This window comes from Dryobates pubescens, chromosome 7 (assembly GCF_014839835.1).
Source record: "Dryobates pubescens isolate bDryPub1 chromosome 7, bDryPub1.pri, whole genome shotgun sequence".
NCBI lineage: Eukaryota > Metazoa > Chordata > Aves > Piciformes > Picidae > Dryobates > Dryobates pubescens.
Genome location: NC_071618.1, coordinates 39,050,879 through 39,064,566, shown reverse-complemented (window position 1 = coordinate 39,064,566; position 13,688 = coordinate 39,050,879). Strand labels below are relative to the sequence as shown.

General features: G+C 49.6%; 1 protein-coding gene across 1 annotated transcript in view; it reads right to left on the bottom strand.

Annotated features, from left to right (window-relative positions):
- WBP4 (WW domain binding protein 4) overlaps positions 1 to 11,732 on the bottom strand; it is a 32,457-nt gene extending 20,725 nt beyond the window's left edge. Inside the window, exons 1-2 of the mRNA XM_054163085.1 lie at positions 11,613 to 11,732; positions 2,175 to 2,247 (exon numbers count right to left, since the gene is read on the bottom strand). Of these exons, the coding sequence (XP_054019060.1) occupies positions 2,175 to 2,247; positions 11,613 to 11,614 (75 nt within the window). The 5' untranslated portion in view covers positions 11,615 to 11,732. The remainder of the gene's footprint in view (positions 1 to 2,174; positions 2,248 to 11,612) is intronic.
- Positions 11,733 to 13,688: the final 1,956 nt, after the last annotated feature.

Here is a 13,688-nt window from a genome sequence, read left to right as displayed (position 1 = left end):
TGTCCAGGGAGGGGGTTGAGGCCCCCTCCCTGGAGGTGTTTAAGAGCAGGCTGGATGAGGCTGTGGCCAGCCTGATGTGGTGTGGGGTGTCCCTGGCCATGGCAGGGGGGTTGGAACTGGATGATCCTTGTGGTCCCTTCCAACCCTGACTGATACTGTGATACCAGTTGAACAAGCCTAAACATAGCCCGTTCTGAAACCACAGCAAACACTGTGGCTGCAAAACTCAGGGACGCTGAGAAGCACTTAACATAGACACTACAAAACAATCAGTAACACTCCAAAATGCTACCATAAAATGCCAGAGTGTTTATAAGACTTAAAACAATTTAAATAGTACTGCCTAGCACACATTAGAGACAAGTAAGGGGAGGTCTGGGTTCCCTCTGCATGCTATCATTCCAAGTATCATACTCTGATTTCTGTTTTCACCCTCTGTTTCAATGCAAACTTTAAAGCCATATGGCTTATTTAAGTGTTCTAAATATTAGCTACAGTGCTTAATTAGATTACATTATGTTCCACAAATATCCCATTAACTAGCCTGCTGGTCCACATATCTGCAAGAGAGGCAAAGTGGGAGAGCTGGGTAGCCAAGGACAACAGACAGTCTGCAAGCAAAAAACAGCTGCCAGAAAGTCTGAAGCCAGTAGAGAACTGGAAGGAGTGCAGAAGCTTTAAAGGTACAACAGTGGAAGTCCTCATGTGGTTCTCACAAAAAACATCTGAGCTCACTTAAGTGTTCAGATGTTAGGTGCTAGGCCTGACCTAGTAACTCCAGAATTTCTCTGCACGAACCCATGTGCAGAGGATGTACATCCAGGGGATGATTCATCCAATTTAAACACAGACTTTGGAAATTACTTAAGCCCTCCCCTTGAACGTGTATTTCTCTTCACTGGCTACAGTAAGAAACACTTATCATTCTAAACTGCAGGTATCTGGGCAGGGACTGGCTGGAAAGCAGCCCTGAGGAGAGAGACTTGGGGGTGCTGCGGGAGGAGAAGCTCAACAGGAGCTCTCAGTGTGCACTTGCAGCCCGGAAAGCCAATCAGATCCTGGGCTGCATCAAGAGAAGTGTGGCCAGCAGGGCAAGGGAGGGGATTCTCCCCCTCTGCTCAGCTCTGCTGAGACCCCACCTGGAGTACTGCATCCAGTTCTGGAGCCCCAGGGATCTGGAGGTGCTGGAAGGTGTCCAGAGAAGGGCCACAAGGCTGAGCAGAGGGCTGGAGCACCTCTCCTATGAGGACAGACTGAAGGAGTTGGGGCTGTTCAGTCTGGAGAAGGCTCCGAGGTGACCTCATTGTGGACTTCCAGTACCTGAAGGGGGCCTACAAGAAGGCTGGGGAGGGACTTCTCAGGATCTCAGGTAGTGATAGGACTAGGGGGAATGGAATGAAGCTGGAGGTGGGGAGATTCAGGCTGGAGGTGAGGAGGAAGTTCTTCCCCATGAGAGTGGTGAAGCCCTGAAATGGGTTGTTCAGGGAGGGGGTTGAGGCCCCATGCCTGGAGGTGTTTAAGCCCAGGCTGGATAAGGCTCTGGCCAGCCTGATCTAGTGTGGGGTGTCCCTGGCCATGGCAGAGGGGCTGGAACTAGATGATCCTTGTGGTCCCTTCCAGCTCTGACTGATTCTATGATCTAGTTGTAAGCCACATGAAGCTCAGCTCCAGGAGCAACTCTGGCATTGAGTCAGGAATGCAAATCTTATTTTCAAGCAAGAATGGGTCTAGTAGTCTGTAAAAGGCATCCACAAGTCAGAACCACCTTTCTCTAACCCAGTAATGTTTCTGTGGGCTGTGTGAAAACAAAGAAACCTGTCTCAAACACTTAGATTGCAGGCTGTACCAGGCCTACCATTTATGTATGCCAACTTGTGCTTTCTCCTTGGACATGAAGGCTATGAACAGGCACAGGCAAAGTTGCAAGACAGATCAAATGTTAGGTTGAAGAACCAGAAAAAGCAGCATTAGATATCTCAGCTCTTATCTGTGATGCCAAGGAGAAGAGCACACATCTTGCATGCAGGTATCTGGCTCTCACACAACACACAAAGGGATTTTTGAAAGACAAATTTCATGCATCAATAGATTGGGATCAGAAGTGCTGCTCCAAGCAGGTAACTGAAATTGGCAGTGTTTGAAACCCAGTGCCACAACGTGGCAGGACTCCGTACAGGTCTGTTGTCTGCTATCCAGCACTTGCAGTAGTCGCAGAATTTTTTTGGCTGAGACTTCCAGTAATCGGCCCTGGGGAGAAGAACAAACAACAGACACAGAATGTGAAACGAGAAAGCAAGCCACAGGGTATTTTGAGATATGTATGTGCAGCTTCAGAAACTACATTTCTTCTTCTTTTGGTGACTTGAGTGCTAGGAGTTTTTCTTTCTCTATTTTAAACGAGGTACGGGGAGCAAGCGAGGGTAGCGACATGGACTGGGGTGGGAGTGGCTGGAGAGAAGCCAAACAGAATGCCACCTGGGGATACTGATTGACAGTAGCCTGAACAAGAGCCAGCAGTGTGCCCAGGTGGCCAAGAAGGCCAATGGCATCCTGGCCTGCATCAAGAATAGCATGGCCAGCAGGAGCAGGGAAAGTCATTGTGCCCCTGGACTCGGCACTGGGTAGGCCACACCTTGAGTCTCGTGTCCAGTTCTGGGCCCCTCAGTTTAAGAAGGACATTGAGACACCTGAACGTGTCCAGAGAAGGGCAATGAGGCTGGGGAGAGGCCTCAAGCATAAGCCCTATGAGGAGAGGCTGAGGGAGCTGGGACTGTTTAGCCTGGAGAGGAGGAGGCTCAGGGGAGACCTTCCTGCTGTCTATAACTACCTGAAGGGAGGTTGTAGCCAGGAGGGGATTGGCCTCTTCTCCCAGGCAACCAGCACCAGAACAAGAGGACACAGTCTCAAGCTGTGCCAGGGGAGGTTTTGGCTGGCTGTTAGGAAGAAGTTCTTCCCAGAAAGAGTGATTGGCCATTGGAATGTGCTGTCCAGGGAGGTGGTGGAGTCCCCGTCCCTGGAGGACTTTAAGAACGGATTAGATGTGGCATTTGGTGCTATGGTTTAGTAGTCATGCGGTCTGTGGTGACAGGTTGGACTTGATGATCTTTGAGGTCTCTTCCAACTTTATTGATTCTATGATTCCGTGACTACTATGCCCCTTAAAGCACAGCTCAGCATTGGGATTGTGCCTTTCTGGAAGGCAAAGTTTTTACAATGCAGGTGACACTGGAAGAACCAGAAACACAAAGAAAAACCAAGCCAGAGATAAACAAACAGCTCCAGATACTCCAGTTAAAAACAGAACTGTCAGGAAAGTGAGATTTGCACTATTTTTCATTAAAATGCATACAATAAGTGCTTCTAAGTGTCAAACTTCAGATTTGGAATAAACCAGGTTGGAAGAGACCTTCAAGATCATCAGGTCCAACCCATCACCCAACACCACCTAATCAACTAAACCATGGCACCAAGCATCCTATCAAGTGTCCTCCTGAACACCTCCAGTGATGGTGACTCCACCACCTCCCTGGGCAGCACATTCCAATGGGCAATCACTCTTTCTGTCAAGAACTTCTTCCGAACATCCAGCCTAAACCTCCCCTGGCACAGCTTGAGACTGTGTCCTCTTGTTCTGGTGCTGGTCGCCTGGGAGAAGAGACCAACCTCTGCCTGTCTACAGCCTTCCTTCAGGTAGTTGTAGAGAGCAATAAGGTCTCCCCTGAGCCTCCCCTTCTCCAGACTAAGCAACCCCAGCTCTCTCAGCCTCTCCTCACAGGGCTGTGCTCCAAACCCCTCACCAACTTTATTGCCCTTCTCTGGACTCATTCCAGCAACTCAATATCCTTCCTAAACTGAGGGGCCCAGAACTGGACACAGGACTCAAGGTGTGGCCTAACCAGTGCAGAGTACAGGGGCACACTGACTTCCCTGCTCCTGCTGGTCACACTCTTCCTGGTACAGGCCAGGATGCCATTGGCCTTCTTGGCCACCTGGGCACACTGCAGGCTCATGTTCAGCCTACTATCAACCAGCACCCCCAGGTCCCTCTCTGCCTGGCTGTTCTCCAGCCACTCTGACCCCAGCCTGTAGCACTGCCTGGGGTTGCTGTGGCCGATGTGCAGAACCCGGCACTTGGATGTGTTCAATCTCATACCACTGGACTCTGCCCATCTGCCCAGCCTGTCAAGGTCCCACTGCACAGCCTCTCTACCCTCATCTGCAAGAGGTACTGCAGGGAATGCTAGAGCAGATTGTGGCCTGTGGGGTCACAGACACAGCAGTAAACTGTTTGGATGTTTCAGTGTAAAACCATGACTATTTCTGAACCATGCAATTTAGATTAGCTGTGCATGTGTGAAGAAACTTAGGGAGAAGAGAGCTCAAAAGTTAGCACACACAAACAACCCCTCCAATTGATGTTTCTTCTTAAAAAATTGCTTTCTGATGCCAGATGAGGCTTGTGCAGAAAGAATTCCATTTCTTTCGGCTTGCAGCAACAGCTGCAGTGCTTTGCTTCAGGAGAACACATTCCAGCCACAGACTACAACATTTTAAGTTCAAATGGAAACAAACAAACAAACAAACCAACCCCCAAAAAACAAAACCCAAAGGGTAAAACCAAAACCAATGCAGGATGGACTTGATGATCTCAGAGGTCTTTTCCATCCTGGTTAATTCTAGTCTATTCTATTCTATTCCACTGAAAATGTTAGAAGAGATCAGTCAGAACAAAAAATACCAATCTGATCAATCTGCTTTCCATCTGAACAGCAGTGTACAGCTAGGAGAATATGCTGCCTGACATTTTTATTCAACAAAACCAAACCTTTCACTCCTGATAGCACCAGGTCTCAGTGCTGAACATAAAGATAAAATTTCTAAGAGGTTATAGAATAGACTAGAATTAACCAGGATGGAAAAGACCTCCGAGATCATCGAGTCCAACCTATCATCCAGCACCATCTAAGCAACTAAACCATGGCACCAAGTGCCCCATCCAGTCTCCTCTTAAACACTTCCAGTGATGGTGACTCCACCACCTCCCTGGGCAGCCCATTCCAATGGCCAATCACTCTTTCTGGGAAGAACTTCTTCCTAACATCCAGCCTAAACCTCCCCTGGTGCAGCTTAGGACTGTGTCCTCTTGTTCTGGTGCTGGTTGCCTGGGAGAAGAGACCAACCCTCACCTGGCTACAACCTCCCTTCAGGTAGTTACAGACAGCAAGGTCTCCCCTGAGCCTCCTCTTCTCCAGGTGAAGCAACCCCAGCTCCCTCAGTCTCTCCTCAGAGGGCTTGTGCTCCAAAGCCCTCCCCAGCTTTGTTGCCCTTCTCTGGACACTCAACATCTTTCCTAAACTGAGGGGCCCAGAACTGGACACAGGACTCAAGGTGTGGCCTAACCAGTGCTGAGTCCAGGGGCACAATGACTTCCCTGCTCCAGCTGGTCACACTCTACCTGATGCAGACCAGGATGCCATTGGCCTTCTTGGCCACCTGGGCACACTGCTGGCTCATGATTATTTAGAGGGGTGAATATGGAAGATACACTCTGCAACAACATACCAACCTATAAGCAATGCTGCATTAGCCACGTGCAACTTCTCCAGCACTTCTCTGGAAAGCTAGAAAGAAGCAGCTGGGCTTGCCCCAATGTAAACAGAAATCCACTCATCCCTAAATGGTGTCCTCTAGAACTGGGTGATTACTCAGTCACACATTTAATTAAAAGGCTTTTGTGATTTATATATCAGAGTGTACCAGGGCCAAAGCCTGGGAAATCACTCTGTCTGGGAAAACATCTGAGTGGGAAGGAGAAATTCAGGGTTCAGCAATACCTCAAGGCCCTTTTCCCTGTTTGAGCTGTATCTCCTGAATTGTCTCCAAATCCTTCGTTTAAGAGAAATTTCCAGCTAAAAGCTGGATTAACCTTCCTAAGGCAATGGATCAATTGTGACAGAAAAACGTGTCAACTGGGAAAAAACCTCCCTGCATGCTTTGGCTGTGTGAGAACATCTGTGTATTGCCAAGCTTAACTTAGCAGAACTGGCTTTCTCTTCACCAGAATCAGGCGTGATAGAATTCAGACTGTACAGCTGCACTCACCCAAGCCCAAGACCTAAGAGTGTGTCAAGCTGTATTTTCACAACTATGTTTCCCACTGACTGCTTTCTGAAATGCTACTGGACATCACATCTGTTGCAAACCACTGTAGCTACACGTAAAGTAATTGTGCTGAAGACCTCCAGGGCACCCTTGGGGCTTAAACATAAATCCAGGTCTTGATGACAGAAGCCATCTGTCCTCATCTCCTATTGGTTTTGATAAAGAGTGAAGCTGGTTCTCTGCTGTTACATATAAAGGTAAATGATAGTCTGTGCTGAAGCCTGGGGAACCTTAAATCCTGCATTCCATGATTAAGTTAATTATGGGATAGGATAGGATAGGATAGGATAGGATAGGATAGGATAGGATAGGATAGGATAGGATAGGATAGGATAGGATAGTCTGGAGAAGAGAAAGCTCCAAGGTCACCTAATTGTGGCCTTCCAGTATCTGAAGGGGGCCTACAAGAAGGCTGGGGAGGGACTTCTCAGGATCTCAGGTAGTGATAGGACTAGGGGGAATGGAATGAAGCTGGAGGTGGAGAGATTCAGGCTGGAGGTGAGGAGGAAGTTCTTCCCCATGAGAGTGGTGAAGCCCTGGTTGTCCAGGGAGGTGGTTGGGGCCCCATCCCTGGAGGTGTTTAAGAGCAGACTGGATGAGGCTCTGGCCAGCCTGATCTAGTGTGGGGTGTCCCTGTCCATGGCAGGGGGGTTGGAACTAGATGATCCTTGTGGTCCCTTCCAACCCTGACTGATACTATGATACCAGTTGAACAAGCCTAAATGTAGCCCGTTCTGAAACTGCAGCAAACACTGTGGCTGCAAAATTCAGGGACACTGAGAAGCACTTAACATAGACACCACAAAACAATGATGATCCTTGTGGTCCCTTCCAACCCTGACTGACTCTATGGTTCTATAAAGAACAGGGATTTTCTTTCACATTTTACTAGTCAAACTGCTCAGGGGCAGAATGTACAACAGTTCAGTGGGCTAAAGGGGAGGAAGGAAAAAAGAGTGAACATCAAGCTGCAACTTTAAAGACAGGGCAAACTCATTGCTGCAAATAGCTGTGAAGTGCAAAGGGCATCAACTTCTAAACCATTTTCAAATTTCTGAAATTAATTTACAACCTCAGGAGCAAGGAGATGGGGAGGCAGCAATTCTGCTTGAACACACCCACAATTTCAAATGAAAATGCTGAAAGTCAGAGAGAAATCTCAAGACATTTTAGTTTCCATAATTAATTTCTTTAGCTATGAGAATCACACGGATAGGATAGGATAGGATAGGATAGGATTAGACCAGACCGGATAGGATAGGATAGGATAGGATAGGATAGGATAGGATAGGATAGGATAGGATAGGATAGGATAGACCAGGTTGGAACAGACCTTCAGGATCATCGCATCCAACCCAGTATCCAACACCACCTAATCAACTAAACCATGCAACCAAGCACCCTGTCAAGTCTCCTCCTAAACACCTCCAATGATGGCAACTTCACTACCTCCCCAGGCAGCCCATTCCAATGTGCAATCACTCTCTCTGTGTAGAATTTCTTCCTAACATCCAGTCTGAACCCCCCCTGGGTTCTCCATTCCTGCACAGGAACCATGCATCCGAGAGCACACAAGGTGGGCAGGTTCTACGGACAACATTCAGAGTGTAATCTTCTGAGTATTCCAGCAGTGCTGGGGTCCAGGGCTCCAAACTGCTTCTCTTCACACCTTAGAGTATAATTTATGTTTTAACAGGTGATACAATCATCTTTCCTTATACAGGGAAGCTTAAGAAACCCTCATAAAGAAACTGAGGCAGTTTCCCCAAACTTTACTTTCAGACTGGGCTAGAGGTTTTTGTTCTTACAACACACTGGCTGAAATTAAAAGGGGACAGGAAATAAACAAGTCTTCAGGTGATTCTGAACACAAGGGGGAAAAGGCAATTTGGCTGTGCAAACAAAATCTGGAAGCATTTGCTTTGAATGTTTTAAAACATCAGACCTGGAATTTGGCAGGGACGCTGAGTGGTTTCTGTCAGGGACATACCTGTCCAAATTATAAGCCTACAGGGGATAAGAAATATCATACATATATTCAGCAGCTTTCTTTAGTTTTAATATCTACAACCTCTGAAGACTTTACACCATGTTAATATCTTGCAGCATTCTGCAGGTCTGAGCACTGGATGGCTTGTGCATGTGCCATCTTCTTGAATACAGGTGTGTGAAGTAAATAGCCTACAGATCCAAGTTCTTGACTACACAAGGAAATGAATTCATAGAATCAGCAAGGTTGGAAAAGACCTCAGAGATCATCAAGTCCAACCTGTCACTCAATACCTCATGACTATTAAACCATGGCTCCAAGTGCTGTGTCCAATCCCCTCTTAAATACCTCCAGGGATGGTGACTCCACCACCTCCCTGGGCAGCACATTCCAATGCCTCACAACTCTCTCTGTGAAGAACTTTCTCCTCACCTCCAGCCTAAACTTCCCCTGGTGCAGTTTGAGACTGTGTCCTCTTGTTCTGGTGCTGGTTGCCTGAGAGAAGAGACCAACTCCCTCCTGGCTACAACCACCCTTCAGGTAGTTGTAGGCAGCAAGAAGGTCTCCCCTGAGCCCCCTCTCCAGGCTAAACAACCCCAGCTCCCTCAGCCTCTCCTCATAGGGCTTGTGCTCAAGGCCTCTCCCCAGCCTTGTTGCCTTTCTCTGGACACGTTCAAGAGTCTCAATGTCCTTCTTAAACTGAGGAGCCCAGAATTCAGAGCAGTTATTACAGCTGCTCTGTGACAGTCACTCAAAAGCACACAGTATTCAGAAATGGTAATAAATTATACCTGGGAATACTATGTGCTTCCAAAGAAAAATAATAGTTCTGTAATGGAAAAAAAAAGTTGGAAAGAACAACAAAAAAAAACCCCAATAAATCTACAAAAGCATATATAAAAAAAATCAGTTTAACACCAGACCCTCCTCCACATGGGAAGCCATTCCAGAACAGCTAATTCTAACTCAAATAGAACAGAATAGAATTAACCAGGTTGGAAAAGACCTCAGAGATCACTAAGTCCAACCTATCACCCAACACCATCTAATCAACTAAACCATGGCACCAAGCACCCTATCCAGTCTCTTCCTAAACACCTCCAGTGATGGTGACTCCACCACCTCCCTGGGCAGCACATTCCAATGGCCAATCACTCTTTCTGGGAAGAACTTCTTCCTAACATCCAGCCTAAACCTCCCCTGTTCTGGTACTGGTAAGACCTAAGAATGCAATGCTAAAATTGTCAAGGAAGGAGGCTGATAGGAAAAGATTTTCTTGCACTGTGAAGTAGGTCCCAGCACCATGGCCCTACTGACCCATGCTCCCAAATATCTCATATCAATTCCACTCATTCATAGTGCACTAATCCTACCCCAAAACCTCTTCTTCTATACATACCCTTAATGATTATTATTTTTTTAAATGGCATTTTAAGACTCAAGAAAACAGCATCCCTGACACACCAAGTACATGGGGTTGGTCCTCTATGTAACCTCAGCTCATTGGCTTTCTGATATATTACGGAATACATATGTCTGTATGTGAGCTCTTGCAGGCCAGCACTAGGGACATGAAACATCCACATGAAACAGGGCAGCTGTCTGATGGGATTCATTCTCACGGCCTTTAAGTCTATTGTGCTTTTTGTAATCCTTCTGTTTACAGTCCAAGTGGCTGCTTCTTTTTATTACTCCCCTTTGGAACAAGAAAGCAGAGTACACAGAAGGTGCTCATTCTGACCTATATTGGTGCTGAAGATCATTTGCTTTTCCAGACCTCTTTTCTAGATTATACAAATTGAAATGTAATCACAGTATCACCAAGGTTGGAAGAGACCTCAAGGATCATCGAGTCCAACCTGTCACCACAGACCTCATGACTAGACCATGGCACCAAGTGCCATGTCCAATCCCCTCTTGAACCCCTCCAGGGATGGGGACTCCATCAGCTCCCTGGGCAGCACATTCCAATGGTGAATGACTCTCTCAGTGAAGAACTTTCTCCTCTCCTCGAGCCTAAACTTCCCTTGGCACAGCTTGAGACTGTGTCCCCTTGTTCTGGTGCTGGTTGCTAGAGAGAAGAGATCAACCCCCAGCTGGCTACAACCACCTTTCAGGTAGTTGTAGAGAGCAATGAGGTCACCCCTGAGCCTCCTCTTCTCCAGGCTAAACAATCCCAGCTCCCTCAGCCTCTCCTCATAGGGCTACAAATATTTTTAACCATACAGAACTATGCACAAGAATATCAGGGCAGGCAGCCTTCTGCATGTATGGACCTCCAATGGACTTATCTTCCCTAATTTCAGTTGTCTAAAAACTGAGATACTGAGTTGTCCAGGTTCTCCATGTCCATAGATGGAGACTGTCATCTCCAGAATGCTGCTCCTTCCATCCTACATAGACATCTGAGAAGCAAACTGAACTCCATAGGGGCACGTTTCTTCCTTAAACAGGGTACCTAAAGCAAACTACCTGACTCAGCACCTAGAAGTTAAATATCTGAAGTCAAGGATATCTACTGAAAGCAGAAGTCTGCTGCTGTAGATGTATTAGGAGGATATGGGCTATGCCAGGGAGAGTATGATAAGAATTAGAAGAGCAGAAAAAAAACAGCAACATAAATTGGGTCAGGAAACTATTCAGGTCTAATTTTAGCAGTAACTAGAATCAAGAGCACTGCTGCATGTAGCATCAGTCTGCAAGACAGGCTCACACAACCTAACCATCAAATACCTCTCCACAGAAAGACCTCAAAAAAATGTTTTGATCAGTTTGGGTTTTTTTAGTAGGGAGGTTAGAATATCTTGAAAAGTAACAGAAATGAGCAAACGTTATTGATGTGACATTTCCACTTCACAAATACCCAATCTTGGCATTTCACACCGCCATCCCCCTCCCATAAATATGGCCAGGTATTATCACAAAGTTTGTAATTAAACACTTGAAAAGCGGTAGCGATGGCCAGCAAAACCAATCACAGAGGCTTCCCCCACCGCTTCACTCCGAGCCAGAGGCGCCAAAGGAGGCCGCAGCTTGCGCGGCAGGGGCCAGTAAGACACTTTCCTCCCCCGCAGCCCTCGCAACCTCACGCTGCAGGACATTAAATCCCCCGCAGGCGGGAGGTGAAGCTGCCCGGCGTGTCCGGGAGAGATAAGAAGCCTAAAGCGCAGCAGAAACAAACAACCTAGAGAGGCAGGGGGGCGCACGGAGGGGAGCAGAACTTGAACTAGAAGGAAATAACGCGGTTAGTGAGGCGGGGGTCGCTGGCCTCAACTAGGACAGAGTCTCAGCGTGGCTACCCTAAGGCCTTCCCACGGCCTGAGGGGACGGGGGACGGGCCTGCCCCGCTGCCGACACCCCCACCCCACATTGCCCACGGTCCCCGCCAGCCCCCAGGGCAGGGGCCCGTACGCGGAACGCGGTCGGCGCTGCCCGCCCTCTCCCGGCCTCCAGCACTCACATCGCCGCTTCCCCGACAGTGCCGCTCCACCGCGCCGCGCCGGTCCCGTCCGCTCGCCACTAGCCGCGCCGCTGGGGCGGGCCGGGGCGGAGGCAGCGAGCGCCGCGACGGGAGCCGGGAGGGTTCAATTCGCGCTCTTCTCCCCCGCCCCTCTCCACCTCCTGCCCTCGCCCGCTCCTCCTCTCCCGCCCCCGGGAGAGGCGAGCGCTCTGCGGGGAGCCGCTCGGAGACGGAGCTGCCGCTCGGTGAGTGCTGTCCACCCGCTGCAGGTTGCGGCGAGCCCCGCGCTCGGGGAAACGGAGAGACTTTCCCCGTTCCCCCGCGGGGAACGAGCCTGGAGCCAAGGGTTCGAGCCCCGCCGCCAGCAGCACTCCGTGCCGGGCTGTTCCTGCCCCGCCGCGGCTGTGGGAGACGGGAGGGGTTGTGGGGGTGGGCAGTGGGGTGGAGAGGCTAAGGAGCCAGGGAGGGGGCGGCGGGCTCTGGTGCGAGCCGGCGGCGGTGCGCGCCCTCGTGCCACGGCCAGCGGCGCCCTGTACCGCCAGGCACCCCTGCCAACTTTCTGAGGAGTTCAGGCAGCGCGTGTGTGTGCGTAGGGAGGGTAGCTGCGTGCAGTCTGTGTCTCGTCCTCCTCTTTCTGCCCCAGCTGCTGCAGCCCTGTCCTCCTCTACCCGCTGGGTGCCTCTCCCCGTCCGTCGTGGGGCAGCGGCGGCTCCGCGCTGCCAGGGAGGGCGGCGCGCGCGCGTGGGACGGTTGGCGGCCGCGCGCCCTTGCGCGGAGAGGCCGCGGCGCGTGCGTGTGCGCCTGAGGCCGCGGGGGAGGGGGCCGGGGCCGAGGGCCGGCGCCGCCCCGGAGTGGCCGCGGCGGGGACGGACACGACACGTCGGCTCCGGACGGGCCGTGTTGCCACCGGGCGTGTTCGTGCCTCTGGGTGGCCGGCGCTGGTGAACCCGAAGAAGCCCATCCTCAGCTGCTTCCCCCCCGCCCAACAAAACTTCTACGGGTTTGTGTTCCACATCCCCCCCCGCCTCTTCCAGCGCTGTGTGAGTTATTTCCCGACCGTGTCGCCAGAAAAATAATGTTAATTCATCGACTACAGCTGGCAACCTTTTTGCTATAGTCACGCACAAGGGTGGAGGAGAAGCCTGTGGAGTGAGTCATGGGTTTGAGAGGCCCTCTGGTTGTTTATGGCAAAACCAGGGGGTGGTTCATTCAACATGTGGGAAATACGAGGAGTAAGAGCTGCTTAAATGCATAAAGCGATAAGACAGAGGTACTTGTGTGTATCGTGCACCCCCTGTCCCAGCTTGTTATCGAGCTGCCTTGAAAAGGGAAGTAATGTTTGTTCTTTAAGGACGACTTGTGGTCAGACTGTCATAGCTAACTGCAGCGGCTAAGGCATTTGTCAGCATTTCCATTTGAAGCGTAGTTTTCGTGTACTTTGCAACTTGGTTATAAAAATAGGCACTGGGGTTGAAATTTGGTTGACAGCCTCTTCTCCAGCAGCATCTAAGCAAATTGTGAAATGGTTCTGCTTAGATGTGAAGTGGAAATCCATTGAAAATGCTGGCTTTTTGTGTATCTCTGAACTTTAAAACTTAGCTGCTTATTATGCACGTGGACGCATTTAGAGCTGGTAGAGCAAAAACGTTTGCTCTGTCAAATTCGTTGAATTGGGGAAGAGTTGAAGGGCTTGGCCTCTGCAGGCATTGCTGTCTGTGCCCTGAGTAGCGTAGCAGGGCCTCTCTGAAGACTCTTGCAAGTTCCCTGCCACCTTGCATTAGGGCACCCACCTAGAGGAGTGACGTGGGGCACCGCATGTCTGCAGAGCTCTGGCTACAGAGTGCTGGCGGAGTTTGAGCAGCTCTTTGCTGCAGACAAGAAGCAGGTGTTAAAATGAGAGCAGAGTATGGTAACTTTGTGGGATGTTTTTATTTTCCAACTGGCTGTTCAGTTGCTGCTTCTGAGACAGAGAAAGTGCACGTAGTATTTGAGAGGTCTCATTTCTATACCTCTGTATAGACACGTATCTGGATCCCGTGAAACATGCCTGCCACCCAGTGGATGCAGGTGGTCTCT